Raw genomic sequence first — 19,462 nt, 5'->3', positions numbered from 1 at the left:
GCTCTGGTTCTGGTGATGGTTGGGGACAAACAGACTAACTTCCTCTTCTTCAGGGAGCAGAGCTCTGCGGCTGGACACCTGGGCCCCACAAGCTTGAAAGATGCAAGCCCGCCCCCCAGTGGCCACAGGTCAGAACTGCAGCCTAACCTCGCAGCCTGCACCTTCCCAGGCCTCCAGGCCAAGGGACGCCTAGGCAGCATTGGCCCGCTGCCCCATCCCCCCCGCCCCCCCCCCCCCCCCCGCAGCCACCACCTGTCTCTGACGGCTTCCTGCGCCCAGGTGAAAGAGAGGTGCCAGTTCTACTTGAACAAAGAAGCATCAAAGTGACACACACATGCACAAATGTGGATAAACGTCTGCCTTTTTTATTCTGGTTTTAGAAATAAGGATATGCGTTCAGTGAGGTCAAATAACCCACTCAAGGCCAAGCTTGTGTCAGTCCTGGGGCAAGTCTCATCCACCTGATGCTAGGTTTTCACCTATTAACTGCACATCAGTGACCCAAGCCGCTTTAAAAAACAAAACAAAACAAAAACATAATCATGCCCTCGACCCAGACCTACTGAATCTGAATCCCTTAGCATGGGATTTGTTCCTGAGGATGGACATGCATCCTCAGCATGCCTCCCCAGCAAGATAAAGTGTGCTTCTATACTGATAGTAAGGACCAGAGAACAGGACTGTTACCTCCCAGAGGCCAGAGACATGTTCCAGTCATTTTGGAAATCCCTGTACTGGCCCATAAAAAGTGGTCAATATTATTTATGAAATGAATGAATGAGTGGATGAACAAATGATTCTGAGGTCCCCTCTGGCTCACAGTCTTCCACACATGCACACAGACCTACACACGCACATACAGACACGCAGAGGTACAGACACACCTAGGTGAAGGGAGACTCAGCCTGGCACCCTGCAGGTGGCTCCAGCTGCTCAGAACGGCCTGACCCTCCCTTCGTCACACATTTGTGCACACCTGCATTTATTGTGCACTCACTGAGTACCTGGCCCGGCCCCAGGCCCTGGCCAGACACCTCTTATGGTCTCTGAGGGCCAGCCCCACTTGGTGGAGTTCCAGGCCACGGGGCTGGTTACAAACACAGAGGGAGGAGGCCCCCCACCCTCTGGCAGGAAGGCCAGAGAGGCAATGCGTCAGCCAGCAGGCGGCAGACAGGCAGCAGAGGCCCCTCTTGGCGGGCAGCCTGCTCGCACACTTGGCTGAACAGAGACAATGGTGGCTGCTCCTCCAACCCAGCCTCCTTCCCACAGGCAGAGTCTGAGGTCCATGAGTGTCCGGAACCTCCCCCAGAGCCCAGCTGGGAGGCAGTCAGAGGGCAGCACAAGGGGACTTCCCAGGGAGGGGAGCAAAGCCCCCTGTGAGCTGGTGGGGGGAGGGTTCTGGAAGTGGCCCTGGCACCCCTCTTGGGAATGCAACTTTATGGGATGGGGTGTGTGGAAGGGAGCCAGGCTTCTACCTGGCCCTCACAGCTCTCAGCATCTTCCAAGAGAGCCCCCCCGGGGGATGTGTCACATCTTGCCCTTCAGCCCTCTCCCAGGGTCTGAACAGGTTCTTCCCTGCTCTGGAGGAACAAAGGCCCCTTGTTCCCAGGGCTCTCCAACCCCTTCTGGCCCTCACCGACCACCAGTGGCTCTGCTCTGATGATTAGCAATTGGGTGTGTGAGGTGGGGCCTCCTTCATTTGCCCCTGGTGCATGGATGATTGTAGGGGGAAAGGACACAAAGGCCGGGGGCCCAAGAATCAGCCTCACTGAATTTGTTCTTGAAACCCTGCCCTCCCAAGGCCTACCTGTCAGAGGGCAGGGCTGAGCCACCCTGCTGTCACCTGAGGATGGCTGGGGTCTCCCAGGACCTCTCACCACAGGTCACCAGACTCCCAGCACAAGACCACCCTCAGGGCTATGGCTCCACTGGTTTGACTGCCCAGAGGCTTCCGCTGCCTCAGCCTCCCTTCTGGAAGCTCAGAACCCAGGAGTACTCTGAATTTCAAATGAGTGCTGAGCTGCCCCCGGGAGTACAGCCAAGCTCTTATCCATCCTCCCCTGAGAGTGAGCAGGGACTGGGGCAGCTGGGGGCCAACCTAGGGGTGGGCACAGAGTATTAGGAAAGTTCCAGTGAACAGGGAGGGAGGATCACAGAGAAATCGGGGTTGTCCTTCAGTGGAAAGGGGAAGGGCCTCATCCCCCATCAGGGACCCACTGAAATGAGGCTCCTCCGTGGGGTCTCATCTCAGGTCCACCCCGGACATGTGGTCAGAGTCTGTGAGGTGGCACCAGCCTCACAGCTGATTGCGGTTCCTCTTGGGTATGATCTTCCGGTAAGTTCTGCGCTCTGAGATGTTGCGCTTCACCTTGGCAGTGGTGGGGGCCTCCTCCTGGTGTAGCGACGGGCTGGAGTGGGACTTCTTCAGGCTGGGCTTGGGCTCCTGAGTGCCTCCGGCTTCCCTCCCCAGCTGCTCTTCCCACAGGTCCAGGTCATCTGAGGAGCAGTGGAGACGGGCCACCAGCAGCTGCACATAGGTCTCGTAGCGGGTTTTCTGCAATACACGGGACCCGCCACCTTAGCGCCACCCTGGCTCCAGGGCTGGAGGAAGCTGGAATCATGGGGGACAGACCACTCACAGGTGAACAAGACTCTGGTGGTAAAGATTTCTGCAAAAGGAGTGCTGGGCCAACAGCCAACATCTGTACTGAGCTTGACTTTGCAGACTTTGCAGGACACAGCAGCAACGTGCCCAAAATGTGCAGTTATCTGGACAGTTTTACAAGAACACCTACCAGCCCAGGCTTGTTCTAACAGCCACCACCTTGTAATGCTGTAACTAACGCCTCCAGAACACGTTACATCTCTGAGACACTAAAAGATCCATAACCCACTAGGCCTGATCTGTGCAGCACTGCACACAAACAGCTCACATCTGTACTGAAGCCTAATTGAGTCTGAATAGCATTTTAACAATTGGCATCTGGAGAGTGGGATGCTAACTACCTTCATCTGTTTAACTCTCCGAAGGCCTCCATAACTAGCAGCTTTCAGATGCGGGTGGGGTCCCGGTGTACTGAGTATATGCTCATCCTCCACCCCACCTGATCCTCATCCCAGCCCTGGCTGACTGGGTGGCCAGGGAATCGTTTTCTCCACCTTATAAAGAAGGGAATGAGATCTAGGGAGGGCCAAGGGCTTGCTACAGGTTGCAGCTGACCATAGGCAGGGAGAGGCTAGGATTCTGCAGGCAGGGATGGGTCCTGTCACCCCAGAGACTCTGGGAAACGGTGCATCCACGGCTGAGAACCACCTACCAAGCTAAGGGATGAGCCAAAAAGGCAGGGAGAGGGCAGCATGAGACCTGGTGAGCACAGCCCAGGATGACACGGATGCTTCCTTCTCTGGTCTCTGCCTCTGGATGACTCTGATCCTCTCTGTCCTCATACTGCCCCTCCCCTACCCCTCTTGGCTTCAGATCCCAGAATGTGTGCACTGACCAGAGGCCTAAGATGTAAGATGAAGGAGGGAGGGTAACATGTGGGGCCAGGGGATAAAACAGTGCGGCACAGATCAGATTATTCCTTAGTTAAGACTATGAGGCACGGTCCTGCCTGGAATAGGATGTGAATTCATCAAGTTTGGAGAAATTGTTTAATCTCTCCCTGCCTGCTTCCTCATCTGTAAAGGGAGGATGACGGTCCCTACCTCAGAGTTGTTAGACGCCTAAATAAGATAATACCGGCAAGTATTACAAGCTCTATAAATACTGTCTGCTAGTACTAGGTAGGTATTAGGGAAAATAATTCGACTAAAATACAGTTTTCCCTTCAATTTAGGTAAAGACGAATATAGTATACTCTTAGGTGAAAGTGATAAAGAGTCCGCTGGAAGAGTTTGCAGACCAGCAGCTGCCAGGTGCCCCCAGGACAAGGGAAGGTCTGCGTGCACAGGGACACGCACACTGCACAGGGCGCTGCGGGCCGCCGAATGCGGCCACGAGAGGGCGGCAGAGCGCCGCGCCGAGGCGGGGGGGGGAGGGGCGGAGCGGCGGGCGGGGACTCCGGCGCCTGACCTCATACTCCAGGTACTCCTTCCGCAGGCGGTACTCCTCCAGCTCGCGGCCGCGGCCCCGCCTCTCCGGTAGGTTCCGCTGCAGATCGAGCAGGTCGTCGGAGGCAGCGTCCAGGCAGTTCTCGTGGGATCGGTGCTGCTCCTCCTGGGGGCGGGGGGGAGGGGACGCTGTCCCACCGCTCCGTGCCGGCCCCGATGCGCAGCGCGGGCCACCCCATCCCCTCGCGCCGTTCCCCGTTCCCCGACCCGGGGCGCTCCCGGGCCTAGGTGCTCGGCGCACCCCCTCGGGCTAGCCAGGCCAGGTGCGCAGCCCCGCCCTCCCGGAGGCCGTACCAGCGTGCTCTGGGCCGGGCCCACAGGCAGGATGGGCCGGACAAATCTGCGCTGGGAGCCCACGGCGGCAGGGAAGGGCGGCGCCGAGTGCGTGGCGGCCGCCAGGTTGATGCGCGCGATCCAGGAACTCATCTCCTTCGCGGTGCTGAGGGCGGAGGAGGCCGTTAGCCCCCGGGTGACCGAGTCGGCCCTGTCCCTCTCCCCCCAGCCTCGTGCGGGCTGCACAGTCTTCCAGACTCTCAAGACCCAGAGCCTCAAAAAGCCAGAAGCCGGTCACCAGCCGAGGTGGCTGACCTCTGCGGGTGGTTTTTTATCATCTGTCAAAGAGGAAAATCTAGGAAAGCAATGGATTTTAGATCAAATGCAAAAAAAAAAAAAAAAAAAAAAAAAAAAAAATCAGTGGCTAGAGGCTTTCCTGGAATCCTCTGTTCATAAGTAGGAGGTTGGCCCGGGGCTTCCAGGGAAGAGGCCCCTGCAGTGGCAAAGTGGGCAGGGTCAGAGGAGGCCTCGGGTGCAGCCCTAGGACCCCTGCCGGCTGCGGCGGTCTAATGTTCCGGGCCAAGAAGGCAGTTCTCGGGGATCCCTGGGTGGCTCAGCGGTTTGGCGCCTGCCTTCCGCCCAGGGTGTGATCCTGGAGTCCTGGGATTGAGTCCTGCATCGGGCTCCCTGCATGGAGCCTGCTTCTCCCTCTGCCTGTGTCTCTGCCCCTCTCTCATGAATAAATAAAATCTTAAAAAAAAAAAGAAGAAGAAGGCAATTCCCACCAAGGCCCCAGCCAGCAGCCATCAGAGGGTGAGCATGAGATCAGGGAGAGGAGGGCCAGGGCCTTGCTGCTTGGCGGGCACCCCCAGGGACTTACGGTGCCTGGAAGAGGTAGAGGCGCCAGTCGGCAGTCCGCAGCTGGAAGACATGTGGCTTCTTGGTGTAATGGGTGGCCGGGGTGGCCAGTGAGTGGTGCACTCCCACCGGCTCGTCCACCATCTGTCCCACCAAACTCTGGCCAGGGGGGCAGTGGTCCTCTCCCTGCCACAGGGCACAGGGCCTCAGAAAAGGGGTGCTTATCAGTTGCCCACCCTCCGAACCATTCTGGTTCCCCACCCTGCCCTTCCTACCTTCAGGAAGTAGAGGACCATCCCTCGAAGCAAGGTGTGGAACATCTTCCAGCCACGCTTACCCCACGGTGCTGCTCCAGGGGCAGAACACAAAAGCGGGTGGTGGCACCCCAACCAGACACATGCAGTCCCCTCTCCCCGCCAACTCAGTCCCTCCCCAGGGTGCACATAATAAACACACACTGACGTACCAACACAAGAAAACAGTAGCAAACAAGCAGATGTCATGCCTCACACCCAGGCAATCGTGCTTGGACCGCACAAACGACAACAAAACCAGATGTCCACACTGACCATCCTCCCTCCAAACACTCCCACCTGCAAGCATAGTTCCACCAGACATCTTTCTGGTCCCATCCAGAGAGTCACAGGGCTCAGGTTGTCATGCAGTAGGTGGCCGGCTTTCCCGGGGTTGCCTCCAGGCCTTGCTCAGGCCCAAATGCTAGCTCCTGGCTGGTCCCACACCCCGTCCAATCCAGGATTCCATTACTGCTCTGGTCCCATGGCTGCCCTGCCCTAAAGCTCCCACCTGTCTGCAGAATGAGGCCAAATGCACCCCCTGCCATTCTGTCACACACCCCCTATTCCCAGCAAACCATTCCTGTTCCTTGTCTGTGGGAAATGCCCTCTGGCCTCTTTTGCTCTGAGGTTCAACTCTGATACCATCGTTTCCCAGAAGCCTCACCCATCCCTGTCCCCCACATCTCACCCTCCAAACAAATCAAAACCTAGCCCTTTTCCACACCCCCATACTTGACCTCCCCCTCCCTACACCTCTCAGCAATTTCTACCTTTTATCCCAACACTGATGTACTTGTCTCACCTCCCCCTTACCACAGGGGTCCTGGGGGGGTCCTGGGGGGGTCCTGGGGGCCAAGGAGTACCTAGGTGTGTCTTGTCTCTGTACACCCGCCCCCTGGCATCTTACCCGGCACCCAGCACATGGTCCCCATCAAGGAAGGAACACAGGCTGCCTGTCCTTGACCTGCGCCATCTCTCTGCACGCTGGCACACACTTCAGCCCATGTCCCTGTGCCAAGCCACTCTGTATGCCTGTATGCACACACACTCTGGTTCGGTGGCAGACACAAGCCCCACACACTCAGCACAGCAGACACTCACTCTTCTTGCCATCCGCATCGTGATGCATCTTCCGAGCCAGGATGCCCTGCTTGTAGGTGGGCACCGTGGAGTTCTGGGCCAGCTGGAGGAAGGGGTTGCTCATCTTGCCAGAGGGGAGAGACAGCTGGGCCTTTTCTGGTCTGCCTGTGTTGTCTTCGTCCCTGGGCATCAGAGAATCAGGTTGGGGGTACTGACTGGGTAAAAGCCACCAGGAGGGGCCCGCAGCTTCAGCACCTTCTACCTTCTTTCTCACTGGGGAGCCATGTCCCAGGACCCCCCAAAAGGAGTCCTTCAAAGCCAGCTATTCCTGTCATCCCTACTCCCCACGGCCCCTGGATCCTCCAGGTATTACCTGGACTCCTCCACCCTCTTTGAGATTGGCCTCTGTCTGGACCCCACACAGAGGGGACCACTGTCCAGAGGCCCTGGGCTCCTCCAACTCTCAGGTGGGTGGGTGGATGGAAGGAGGACAGGCCCAGAGGCAGGGGAGAGGGGTGGGGAGTAGAAGGAAGAGGAGTCTTACTTACACGGCCCATTCAAGCTTCTCACTTCGGATAGACCAGTAGAGGGCCTAGAATAGAAGTGCACAGTGGGCAGGGAGCCTCTGCCCATGAGGCCCAAACTCAGACGTAGGACAGGGAAAAGCTGCAGTCTGCCTCTTCCATCCCCTTCCTCCTTGACCAGGAGGCAGCTCATCCATGCATCCATGTCCTCATGCATACATGCAACCATTTACGGAGCGTTCACCGTGTGCCAGGGACTGTGCCAGATGCTGCACGGTGATCAAAGCAATCCTGATCCCTACCTGAGATTCATGAGGCCTGAGCTAGTTCTCCTGAAAAGGAAATGAATCATCCACATACCATCCTGGCCCAGAGGGATCTAACAATGCAGGAACAGCTGACTAACAGGGCCAAAATATGGATGGTGGAAGAATGAGTAAATCAGTGCTGGGACTTGGAAATGATGCAACAAAGAGTACTCGTGTCCATGCATCTTGCTGGCCTTTGTAGCTCTAGCAATGCTTAGCATCATGCCAGGCACACGACAAGTGTTCAAGAAGTGTCCATCACACAGACGAAAGAATCAGTGCCATCATAGCTTACAAAAAAGCAGGCTTGTGCCCCTTGCCATGCTAAGCACCTGACAACCTTTATTTCATTGTCATAACCACAATGTAAAGCAGTCGCTGCTCCTGGAGGAACTTCAGCAGCCAAGCTGCCTAAGACTAGAAGAATTCAAACCCTAGAACACGCAGCTCCTAAATCTTAGACTCAATGCCACTTAAAACTTTGTCTTGGTTCATTTCTGAGAACCAAAAAAAAAAAAAAAAAATTCTGAGTGCATCTCAGAATCACCTGGAAACTCAAGAGAACATTTTAGGGATCCTAGCCCCAGAGATTCTAATTTAGTCGGTCCAAGGCAGGGGGCCTATGAATTTGCACAAGCCAACAAATTTCAAGGTGCTGCTGCTGCTGAATAAGATGCACACTTTAGCACCTTCCATAAACAAGCCTTGGCCTCCCAAGGACTTTGCAGCAGAGCCAGGCCCAGGTGGGGCATCCCCCCCAGGATGAGGAGCTACACAGGGAGCCCTGGCATCATGATCCCAGTGAGCCACCAGCCTGGGATATTGAGAACAATAAGAAAACAGGTCAATACGAAGGCCCCCCCTTCCCCCATGCCTTACCTTCAGCAACTCCTTGGGGAAGTTCCCGCCATCTCGCAGGCCATTCAGGTTGGTTATGAATTCCTGGCAACTCATGCTCTTCCCAATGTTCTGTGGCCATTGAGAGAAGTGGGACAGCTGGCACATACTCCCCACCCCAAGAGAACAACCCCCTAGCCGGCCACTCTGGAATCTTCTCCAGTTCTCCAGACCTACTCCTCCCCCACCCCCCCCAGTTCTCCAGACATAACCCTGCCCTCCCCCCCCCCCCCCCGCCGGGGCCCTTCCATGCCGCTGGTCCCAGCTCCCTTGCCCTCTCACCTGTCCATGCAGGTCCGTGTTAAGGAGCATGATGGCACAGGTCAAGGTGTGTATAGAATCTGCCCCAGTGGGAGGCAAGTGGAGAGAAAGCTCGTTGGAACCAGGACTCTTGCCTTTCCACTGCCCATGCTGGGTGCAGCGACGACCAAGTGCTTCTGGTTCTCCACAGCCACCCAAACACTGCCACGAGCTGCTACCCAGTGAACTCCTGAGCAGACCCCTGGGGACACTTCCATGCCATCCTCCCAGGCACCCCAGAACCCCCTGCCCTGCCCTCAAGGCCTGCCCCTCCTACCTGCGGAGGAGAAGGCCCCAGGATTGCAGTGATGGAAGCGTTTGGAGAACTGGTAGAGGACTCGCTCTCGCTCCTGTGTCTCCCCACTGAGCACCAGGGCCTGGAGGAAGCCCCTGGAAGGAAGGCCAGACTCCAGGACAGAGCCCAAGCTGGGGAGCCAGCGGGCACCCAAGCTGGGAGACAATCCTATTCCAGCCTCCCCAGGGCCACCACGTCCCAGCTGTCCCTCCTCCCCAGAGAGGGCCTGGAGGCATTACCTGAGGGCTCGGTCCAGGCTCTGGCCTCCAAATTGGAAGAAGGACAAGTATTCCTCAGCCACAGCCCTACTGAAGTCATTGCTGCAGAGAGAATATAGCAGTGAAGCCCGCCCTGGGGATGTGGCTGGGGCCCCAGGGCCCGCACATCCCTGGAGGGTGAGAGGTCAAGGGGAGCCAGGGTCCTGTCTGCCACTGGCACCCATCCAACACTGAGTGGGGAGGACATGTGGAGTCGGGTTGGGAGGCAGGGTGGCCAGGACTGGGGGCTCTTGGGTGGGCTCAAAAGTGTGGAGAAGAGGTGACAAGTGGGACTAAGAGGAAGAGGCAGGCACCACAAGAGGACAGGGGAGGGGATAGAATAGGACAGGAAGGATGGGATGAAGGGCAGCAGGGACACAGGGATAGGAGGGGCGGCTGGTCGACAGAGTCTGCTGACCACTCCTCCCTCTCCTGACAACCTCCAGCCTTGCTCAGGCTCCAAGCCCCTTACTTCTTCTGCAGGTAGGCAGCCACTTCAGACTTCCGGAAGCCTTCCAGGTGATAGAGGCGAGAGGCCAAGTCCCAGGCCACCTTGTCGGGGCTGACACCATTAGCCAGCTTGTCTCCAGCCTGTGGCCTTTGGCCTTCCTCCAGGGACTGTGCTTGGGGCATGGGGCTCTCAGAAAGCCTGTAGAGGTACAACAGTGTCCTCAGACTACCACGTGGGATGGGCAGGAAGGGGTACTGGGTCAAGCGTCCCTATAGGTTAGCCATGGGAGGGGTGCCCAGAGTCCATGCTCAGAGTTCAGCAGGGGAGCTGGAGCTCCCGGGCCTTGAGTAGTGGAGGCAGAAGCTGGACCAGGGCCTTCCTGGGGAAACTGGGGCCTGGCCTGGCCTGGGCACAGGAGGATCCAGAGAGGTGGCATACCTGCCAGGCCAGCAAGCATGGGAGCCAAGCTTAGGCCCTAGCACTTTCTCAGCTAAACCACAAGGACATTTTGAGCCCAGGTCACATCAGCTGTCACATGCAGTCCTTTGAAGATGCCAGTGGTATCTAATCCATCCCCAGGAGGGATGGCATTTGTCTCCCCAAGCCCTACCAGCCACTTGTCTCCCTCACTTGTCCTGCTGTGCTTGTGATGCCTACCTGCCCCCTTTCTCCCTCTAAGCCCCAGCCTCAGGCTTCATTCCTAGAGCTGGAGCCAAGGAAGGTGCAAGGGTGAGGGATGAACAAGAAGCCTGGCTTCAGGCATGGTGACAGCTGGGAGGGAGTCAAAGAGGTGGCTTCTGACTTCTCCCTTCTCATACCCGCAGCCTTGTGGTAAGCAAGCCCTCTCCTCAGGAGCCCACATGGTGACCTGTTATTATTATCATGAACATACAGAGGACCAGGCCACTCTGACAGACTCGGGGGGTGCTCAGGGTCTGACACTCAGAGCCTTGGAAGTCACCAAGCCGGTCTCCACCCGACTTTTCGGTTTTCCCTGCAACATTACAATTGGGGGTGGGGGTATCATCATTAATCTGAATATTCTGAATCCTAATAACCACAGTTAGGGAGCTGTACAGATAAGCAACACCATGAGAACATGAAAATGTTCACTGGTAAACTGACCACTTATCAAATGGGGCTGCACTCGACCGCCCTCTCTCCTTAACACAAGTGTCCATCTCTGCCCCCAACCGGGCCATGTCTTCACTGTTGATTTCTCCCTGAGTCCTGAGGCTCCCATACACCCAGCTGTCACAGCAAGGTGGGGCTGGCATAACGGAGACCCACGGAGAAGCAACATCACCCATCTTGCCCCCCCAAAACGTAGGACTTCATGAAGTCTGTGTTAGTGAGGCCAGAAGAGTCTAGGAATCACAGGAAGAGCCACTGACAAACAAGGAACTGGAGCAGTGAGTCCAGTGGACAACTGAAGAGAAAAATAAGGACAACTCATCACATCTGAAGAGAACTCTGATAGCTGAGCAAGCCCTAAAATGCTTTTACAGAAATGACCTGGCCAATTGGTGTGATTACTAAAATAATATCTAGATGGGGAGTTACTCTGGAGGAAAAAAATGATGCAAACATAAACTGTCATGGGGTTGTGTACTTAAATGGGTGAATTGTATGGTATGTGAATTACTTCTCAATAAAGCTGTTATTAAAATAAATTAATTGGGACGCCTGGGTGGCTCAGTGGTTAAGCGTCTGCCTTTGGCTCAGGGTGTGATCCTGAGGTCCTGGGATCAAGTCCCACATTGGGCTCCCTGCATGGAGCCTGCTTCTCCCTCTGCCTATGTCTTTCCCTCTCTCTCTCTCTCTCTCTGTGTGTGTCTCATGAATAAATAAATAAAATTTAAAAAAAATTTAAAAATTTAAAAATTAACTGAGGGGCGCCTGGGCAGCTCGGCTGGTTGAGTGTCCAACTCTTGGTTTTGGCTCAGGTCGTGATCTGGGGTCATGGGATTGAACCCCGTGTCAGGCCCCCTGCTCATCAGGAAGTCTGTTTCTCCCTTTGTCCCTCGCCCTGCTTGTGTGCTCTCTCTCTCTCAAATAAATAAAATCTTAAAAAAAGAAAATATGGTTCTCATTTTAGGTGGATTTACTTACTTTTATTTTGAGTTGAATTGACACTAGTGTTGGTATGACGAGCCCTCTCTTCTCAGATCCTGAAAGACTCCCCTGATTACCAAGCCTCCAAACACCTCCAGAGGCAGTATGGTTTTCCAGATGCATGGGGAAGATGCTCTGGTTTTGGCACTGCCTGAGGTTCTGTCCCCATCACCCAGTGACACTGAGATAGGGGTGAGGCCGACCTTCCAGTTAGTACAATCTGAACCATCATCACTGGTTCCTCCTGGCCTCTTCAGTATGTCCCCTACCCAGGCAGCCAGAGAACAAAACCCCTCTCCTGGGTGGAGGCCCTGGGCGCCGACAGACCTCAGGCAGCCTCCTGGGGCAGGCAGACATCGAGACTGGCTTCCCAGTTGTCCTATTCCTGCCTCGGGCCATAGTTCTATGGTTATTCGATCCCAATATGGGCTCTGAGATCCACTCCCTGGTTCCAGTCAAATTTCCCCTTGGTGTTCTGACTTTTCCTGAGATCTGAGCCAGTACCCTGGGCCTAGGCTCATGGATGAGTTTCTCCCAGACACCTGCTCAAGTTCAAAGCAGTGTGTAATTCACACATCACAAGCTCTGATCTTCCCACTCCCCAGGCCTGCCTAGCACAACTGCCATTTCTCTGGACACATAGGCCTGGTCAGGTCCTCTGAACACCGCCCCCCCCGCGCCCCCCGGTGTCCAGGCTCTTGGGGCATTGCCTCGGCACACACCAATCCTGCCCCACATGTGTAATTGTCTGCTTTTTGGTTTCTCATGCTTTCAAATCCTCCAGTATTGCTCATAACTGCTGGCACCCAGTCATACAATCCTGGCTTAATAGATATTAGTATGTTAAATCCCAGTGTGCATTTCTCATGCTCCATCCAGACCAGGGTATTCTTAAATGCATCCACAATTAGAAGTCAGATGACTGGTTAGGCTAACACTTACCCTTCTGTAGAAGTCAAGCGAGTACCAGGCTGGAAGGTTCCAGCCTCTGCAGTCCTGGCTGGACCTTCACTCTTTACTTCTTCTCTGGGGTGTGGGGCCTCTCCTGCCTCTTCTCTCTCCAGAAAACTTGGTTCTGTCCCATCTGGCTCCAAGAGTGAAGGGCATGAAGCATCTAGTATGCACCCGGGAAAACTGCTGCCCAAGTGGTGGTCCCGGTGCTGTGGGCTGCCTTCTTGGGAGGACACAGGGCTGGGCCTGGGGCCAGGGCCTCTGCCCTCAGACTCGGGACTGCTAGGCTCTGTCAAAGAGGCTGTGCTCCCCCAGGGGCCCGGAGCCAAGGTGTATGGAGCAGACTTCTGGATACACTCAGCATCACTGTCACCTGAGGAAGAGTGTGGAGGGAAGCTGACATGGGGGCGAGAGGCAGGCTGAGGGCCGGGGGCCTGGCAGAGCCAGGAAAACCGCCTGAGCAGCCACTCCACACGCTCCCTCCCTGGGGCTCCTCCCCTGAAGCTGGGCTGCATGTTCTGTGCTTCCTTCAGACAGGGACCTCCCCCAGGCACAGGGAGTGGGCAGAGGGTTCCCAGGACTCCCGTCCGAGGCAACCCAGGGCTCAGGACTTCCTAAACCACTGAGGCCCGGGCATCAGAAATGCTGGGTCTTTTCCACATTTCTTCATTAACTCTGCAATGAGCATTTTCAAACCCATTGTATGAATGAAGTCACAGAGGGAGAAGCAGGATTTCACCCTTGGTCTGGCTTCAACACGATACGATGGTACTTCTTAATGATATCTATGGATCCAAGGTCCATCTTTGTCCCTACCCAAATCCAAAGCCTCCCACACCCAATTTCCCAGAGTCTCTAATAGATCTCACCTCGGTCCTGGGAGAGAAGAGGCACCTGGGCCCAGGAAGGGCCCTCTTCTGTCTGCCAGCCTTCCGGGCTGGGCAGGGCCTGTTGAGAAAGGCAGGGGATCTCCATGAGCCTGGGAGACACTCAGAGGGGAGGGCAGGAGGGGGAGGGTGACTTTGAGGAGGGTGACAGGGCCCCTGCTTCTCTGCTCTCTTCCTACTCTGACAGCACGGCCTCAGTTCAGAAGAGGAATCCTGGGTGAGAGAAGACCCGCATCCTAGAACGCTGGTGCTGGCCCAAGAACCACCAGGGCATTACCTCATACAGATGGGGAAGGGGGGGCCGAGAGAGAAGTGACTTGCCCAAGGTGGCACACGATGTGTGGCCGAGCTGGGATCAGATTCCACTTGTCCTGTGTCCCAGGTCAATGCTTTGTCCACACAGGATGCTGCAGATAGGGCGGAGTTAAGACTGCTTCCCAGCAAAGTCTTAGAGAGAAGGAGAGGCAAGAGGTTTGACCCAAGGGAAACAGTTCTTAGGGCCTTAAACGCATCCCACAAGGATTCCGGAGCCCCTCGTCCATGCTCACTGACTCTTGATCTTCTCTGCCTCCATCCTCCTCCCTCTGTGGTCTGCAGTACCAGCCCAAGGACGGCCTGGATTATGACAGCTCCCAGGCACAGAGGTGAGAGCAAATGCTACTTGCTGTGAGGATGGGGCTCCCAGGCTTCCCTCTGAGGTCCCCAAGGGCCCTAGAGCAACAAGGTCCCAAGAACGTACTCGCACAGGACAGAGCCACAATGCCCCATGCTGGACCTCCCAGCCTTCAGGTGGGGGCGGGGGGGCCTCCAAGAATACCTAGCAGCTCCTCTGATCTTGGGGTCAGGTGAGAGAGCTGCTCTGGTTCACGGCTCTTCTGCACTGTTCTTTGGGACCAGAGAGATTAGAAAGTTACAGCCCAGCTCTCCATCTTGAGTGTCCTTATCTCTTAAACAGAGGGCTCCTTGGGAAAACAGTGCTCCCCACTGTCTCACGTGTTACTTGTCCCCAGAACTTGTCCTAGTTGATATCAAGAACCTCTGCCATTGTTATGCAAGCCTGATCTATGGCCCCTGGGGAGGAGGCGGAGGGGTGGGAATAAAAGACTGTGAACTAAAAGTAACCAAATGCTGAAATATCTCAAGAAAAGAAAGGACAAGACTCTTAAAACAGATATCTCCCAGCCTGGGGCAGAGGTCATCTCGCAGGCTGAGCACTATCCTGTTATAGCTGGGAATGTCTTGGAAGTGGGAGGGGTAGTGTCTAAGAATGGTCTGGAACATACTGCAAATGGAGGAGCTGTTTGTTCTCTAAATGTGTCCAGACTCAGCCCCCTGGAGCTGGTGAGATGGAGACATTTGCAGACTTAATTGCCATCATGTTCTGATGACATCATGGCATTTATAAAATGCCCTATAATTCTGAAGGTCATACTGGGCCTGCTTTTCTGCTCTATTACTTTAGGATTCCAAAAGGCCCTAGCATCTAAAAAGGGTGTTCTGGGCCTGGTGACCACAGAGAAAGGCCCTTCCTTCCATGCACAGCCTTGGCTTGGTCCCCAAGGCTCAGCTTACCTCACTCTCTGTCCAGCACCCTGGTGCTTCCAGGGTCCCCTTGGTGGCCTCATCCACCACAGTCTGTGAGAAGGAGTGAGGTTTGTAGGTGGGCACAGGGAAGGGAGGCGTGGTGTGGCCACTGGAATCAGCTGTGCCATCCCCCAAATCCGGCTCACTGTCCAGTTCCCACAGCACCCCTCCTCCTGAGGGGGGAGGCTCCAGGGTCTGGGGACCCTGGGGCTCAGATCTCAAATCCATGCAGGAGTCTGAGAACTCCCAGGAAAAGCGAGCTCCAGAAGCACCCGTGTCCGAGCAAGGGCTCTCCAAAAAGAGGGGATTGTCAAAGAACACACTCTCCTCCTCAGCACCCCACTCTGGGGAGAAGTCTATCCTTCCCTTCCTGGGCCACACAGCATTCTGGTTCTCCCCTTCAGGGTCACTGCTGTCTCCCCCTAGGGCCTCCACCGAGGGTGAGCTGGGATGGAGGCCTGAGTTGCGGGGGCCAGCAGGGCTGGAGGGGAGAGGGGGGAGTTCCACAGGGGCTGCAGGGAGGCAGCATCTCAGCTCAGCCCGGAGCCCCTCTGTCTTCTCCAACTCTTCCTCCAGGTCCAGGACACACATCTGGGCCTGTAGAATGCCTGCCCAGAACATCACCTGGGTGGACGTGCTCTGGCTCTGCCTTGGGCTCTCCAGGGGATGGCTATCCTTGGGTGACCTAGGGGGTGCTGCTTTGTGCCCGGCCCCGCCCTGGGAAGAGCCACTCCCCAGGTGCGGGGGCTCCATGCTGGCACCACTGGGAGGAGCATCTGGCCTCATGCAATCAGGAGGCTCTGAGACCCAGGTCTGTTCCCGAAGAGGTTCAGGTTTGGGAGGGTCAAGAAGGCTGCACGTTTCCTTCAGGTGTGCTTCTGGACATGGCTGTAGGTTGTCTCCCAAATAGAGGTTGAGAAATTCCATGGGCTTGGGTTTTTCAGAGAGTCTGTCGTCCCCCATCATCCAGAGTGCAAGCTGCTCCGGCTGCTCCGAAGCCCCTAGAAGTGTCTGCCTTCAGAATCCCATTGTGAGGACTGGGTGTGGGGAGCGCTGGCCCAAGCGGCAGCTGGGAGTCCGCACCTACCCTGGAAACGCCCAAAGCAAATGCAGGTTAGCAAAGGGCTGTCAGTCCATGGACACATGCGTCTTGTGTATCAGACAGGTTTCGGGGTGCCTGTTGTATCCCTGGCACTGGTCAAGGAACACATGCCCTCCATAGCCCTGCCAGGGGTGAGGGGTATACCATCAATGCTGTCCATCCTACAATCTCAACTGTTCACACCAGGGTGGCACCTGCTCCAAAGACACCCATCTATTGGCAGAAGGTGGCTGAGTGGCTTAGCTAAGAAAGATAAATGGGACACACTGGATCTTTTTTTTGGGAATCTGGAAGGGAGAACAGAGAAACTGAAGTGGTTGTAGGAGGAACAGAAGGTGGACATTCCTCAGAGCAGCATAAAAGCAGTGGCAAGCTGAAAACACACATAAACCAAAGTATGGGGGAGCTGAACAGACACAGACTGGAGGCGAGGAGCCCTGAGGGAGAAGCAGGCACCCAGGAAAGGAAGGCACATGCTGCCTTATTTCTACTTTCCAGGGCTCCTGTCTTTGAGGCCTCATCCTTGGCTCAGCTAAACTCACTGGGGGCCCCAATGAGAGGACCCACAGCCCCTGCGGCCTACCCAGCTACACGGGAAGGAGAGGGAGCAGCAAGAGACTTGTGGCTGCACCACATCCCCTCAGACCTGCCCAGTGCATCTGCCACACTAGCTGAAGAATCTTGAAGGATCTTTTCCAGAAGCATGCGTCTCCATCCTCAGCATAGAGACGAGTTACAAGACTCTCTGGGCGGCCCTACTTCTTCAGGACAATGGCTTGTTTTGACCACATAGACACTCTGCAACTCCTAAATGGACCCATTTCCTGCTTGGTAGAGTCCCAGGAAGTGCAGGGCTAAGTGCACAGCCCTTTTAGCGTGGATGCCCGATACTGAACATACCCCTGGCTGCACTGGAACTTTTCTGGGTTTCCCTTTGGCCCACATCCTGCACTCACGTGTTTCCATCCTAAAATCTTGTGTGTGCTTGTGTGCTGTGTTAAACTATTTGGGGGAACAAAGATATAAAGAGACACACACCTGCTCCCAACTTGTAACCACCTGGGGCCTACCTATTGGCCCACCATTAAACACTGGATAAATGGGACCCCGCCCCCCCCCCCCCCCCAGGAGCTGGAAAACCAGGCTCAGGTGGGGACTTACTGTTCAAACCTATTGTTTAAGGTCACCTAGAAAACATGGCTTGGCACCATGCCCTCTTTGGGGACAGTATCTGACAGAAATGACACAGGACCACCAGGAATTTCAGTTTCTTGCTCCTTCTGAGAGCCTCTTCCAAAAAGTCCCTTAGAACCCCTGTCTGGATTTTTCCCTCTCTGTCCCAACCCCTACATTCCTCTCTCAGAGCAGGAACCTGTCATTGCTTGGGCCTCAAGATCTGGAGGCTGTCTCCCTGGGAAAGGCTCGTGTCCAGCCTTCAGGGCTACCAAGTTCTAGCAGTGACTGTGTGGACTATACCTTCCCTGAAGGCGAGGCTAGTCCTTATTTTTAAGCTTGTATTCGATGCTCTGAATCAAAGCAATGTGCACCAGTCTTACCCTTGGCTCTTGTCGTCTGGGTCTCCTTGCTCAGCCATTGGTCCTTCTCATTTCTTTGTCTCCACCTCACGCCCCTCTTCCCAGTTATAGGCTGAGGACTCCTATGCTTTGCTCCTTAAGTCCTGCACTGGTCCAACAGGCAATACCAGAACCTTCCTCCCCCCAAGCAGTGTGGTCTGTTTTCTATTCTCAGTCCTCTCTGGGTACTTCCAAGGGAGAAGGACGAGTGAGTCTCACAATCCACTGTCTATATTTGGGCTACCCCTCCAGATCCAATCTACCTCCCCAGGCCTGTCTGGAGAATGATCAAATGTGAGAGAGGAGGTGAGATCTCCCCACTGCAGCCTTCTCAAGCAAGCAAGCTCACAGGGTACAAAGAACACAGAGAAGGCAGTTCCATTTAGGAGACAGAGGACAGAGGTGGAGGGAAGCACCTTCTTTACAGTTCACTTCTGGATCCCAAGGCCGACCTTCCTTTACCCTCCCTTCCTGCCAAGACCTGGGCTATTTGTGCTTAGCTGGCTCCCCTCCCAACACCCCTGCCCTGGTCTTCATTCCTCTACACGGTCCACATGTTGTACATGAACATGTGCCAGCCTCAGGAGCATGTCCCTGTGGGAATGAGAGCATTTTGTCTGGATGACATCAACTCCCCTACTCTCATCAGTGAACTCACTTGGTGGGAAAAGTTCAAACGCCAGTAACTGGAATGGGAAATGTTGGCAGCAGCCTTGTGGAAAGGAGTTCTGCAATTGCTATGAGACAGGAGTCCCACGTATTTCTCTTTGCAAATATGTACTTTTAAATAAATATGTATATGAATTAAGGAGCCAAATGGGTAAATGCTCGTGACTCTGCTAGGCATAAATGATCACTGGATTTGCCCTCCCAGAACAAGTCCAGATCAACAGGTTCCGGGCTGGGGGAGGGGCAGGGGAGGGGGCGGAGGGCGGACAGAAGCTGTAGCAGCTTTCCAGACACCAAAGAGGAGAGAGCAGATTTCTGGGACCTGAGGGAGGTGGGGTAGGGACCGAGGAACAGAAGGAAGAAGCAGACAGAGCATTAGGTGACAGAAGAGGCATACAGTTTGGCTAGTCCATGACTCTGAATGGATTAAAATCGACCTGACTCCACCCCACCCCTCACTCTGTTTCAGAACATTTATCCTGAGGTGTGACTGTTGGTGTTTCACTCACATGGCTCCTGTCTGCCCTTCCCAGAATGGAAGCACCAAGAAAATAGATAGATTAGAAAGCTAAAGGTTACTTTTGACTCAAGAATTCAGGACCACCCATGGGACCCCTGGGGTTACAGAGCCTGGTGGCAGGTGTTCCTGATTCTAGGCTGGCAGTTCCAAATGGGCAGCACATGGCTTCACGGTAGAGTTGCCACCTTTGGCAAATAAACATAGTGGATGCCCAATATTTGGGACATACTTATACTAAAAATTTACTGTTTAACTGAAATTAAAATGTAACTGGGCATCCTGTATTTTATCTGGCAACCCAACCCCACAGAGGAGGTGAAAAAAATGTACCAAGCCCCCACAAAGCACCTGTTATCCAGCTAGGTGCTTCACAGCCATGAGCTCATCTATCTTGACAGCCACCCCACA

The 19,462-nt window shown here is 55.1% G+C and overlaps 1 protein-coding gene across 4 annotated transcripts in view; it reads right to left on the bottom strand.

The window, feature by feature from the left end:
- Window positions 1-343: 343 nt before the first annotated feature.
- Window positions 344-19,462, bottom strand: part of PSD4 (pleckstrin and Sec7 domain containing 4) — a 35,272-nt gene continuing 16,153 nt past the window's right edge. For 3 of the 4 annotated variants that reach the window (XM_055327384.1, XM_055327383.1, XM_055327385.1), the window contains 16 exons: window positions 15,178-16,277; window positions 13,927-14,052; window positions 13,588-13,666; window positions 12,710-13,091; window positions 9,674-9,850; window positions 9,184-9,264; window positions 8,927-9,039; window positions 8,632-8,690; window positions 8,332-8,421; window positions 7,169-7,212; window positions 6,642-6,802; window positions 5,520-5,590; window positions 5,267-5,430; window positions 4,408-4,552; window positions 4,076-4,219; window positions 344-2,554 (listed from right to left, as the gene is read on the bottom strand). In XM_055327384.1, coding sequence (XP_055183359.1) covers window positions 2,297-2,554; window positions 4,076-4,219; window positions 4,408-4,552; window positions 5,267-5,430; window positions 5,520-5,590; window positions 6,642-6,802; window positions 7,169-7,212; window positions 8,332-8,421; window positions 8,632-8,690; window positions 8,927-9,039; window positions 9,184-9,264; window positions 9,674-9,850; window positions 12,710-13,091; window positions 13,588-13,666; window positions 13,927-14,052; window positions 15,178-16,155 — 3,072 coding nt within the window. In that variant the 5' untranslated portion in view covers window positions 16,156-16,277 and the 3' untranslated portion in view covers window positions 344-2,296. The remainder of the gene's footprint in view (window positions 2,555-4,075; window positions 4,220-4,407; window positions 4,553-5,266; window positions 5,431-5,519; window positions 5,591-6,641; window positions 6,803-7,168; window positions 7,213-8,331; window positions 8,422-8,631; window positions 8,691-8,926; window positions 9,040-9,183; window positions 9,265-9,673; window positions 9,851-12,709; window positions 13,092-13,587; window positions 13,667-13,926; window positions 14,053-15,177; window positions 16,278-19,462) is intronic. The other variant, XM_055327386.1, reaches the window with a different exon arrangement.

The sequence above is a fragment of the Nyctereutes procyonoides genome, unplaced genomic scaffold (assembly GCF_905146905.1).
Source record: "Nyctereutes procyonoides isolate TBG_1078 unplaced genomic scaffold, NYPRO_anot_genome, whole genome shotgun sequence".
Classification (NCBI taxonomy): Eukaryota; Metazoa; Chordata; class Mammalia; order Carnivora; family Canidae; genus Nyctereutes; species Nyctereutes procyonoides.
The sequence above is the reverse complement of the archived record's forward strand: the minus strand, read 5'-3'. Positions and strand labels throughout refer to the sequence as shown.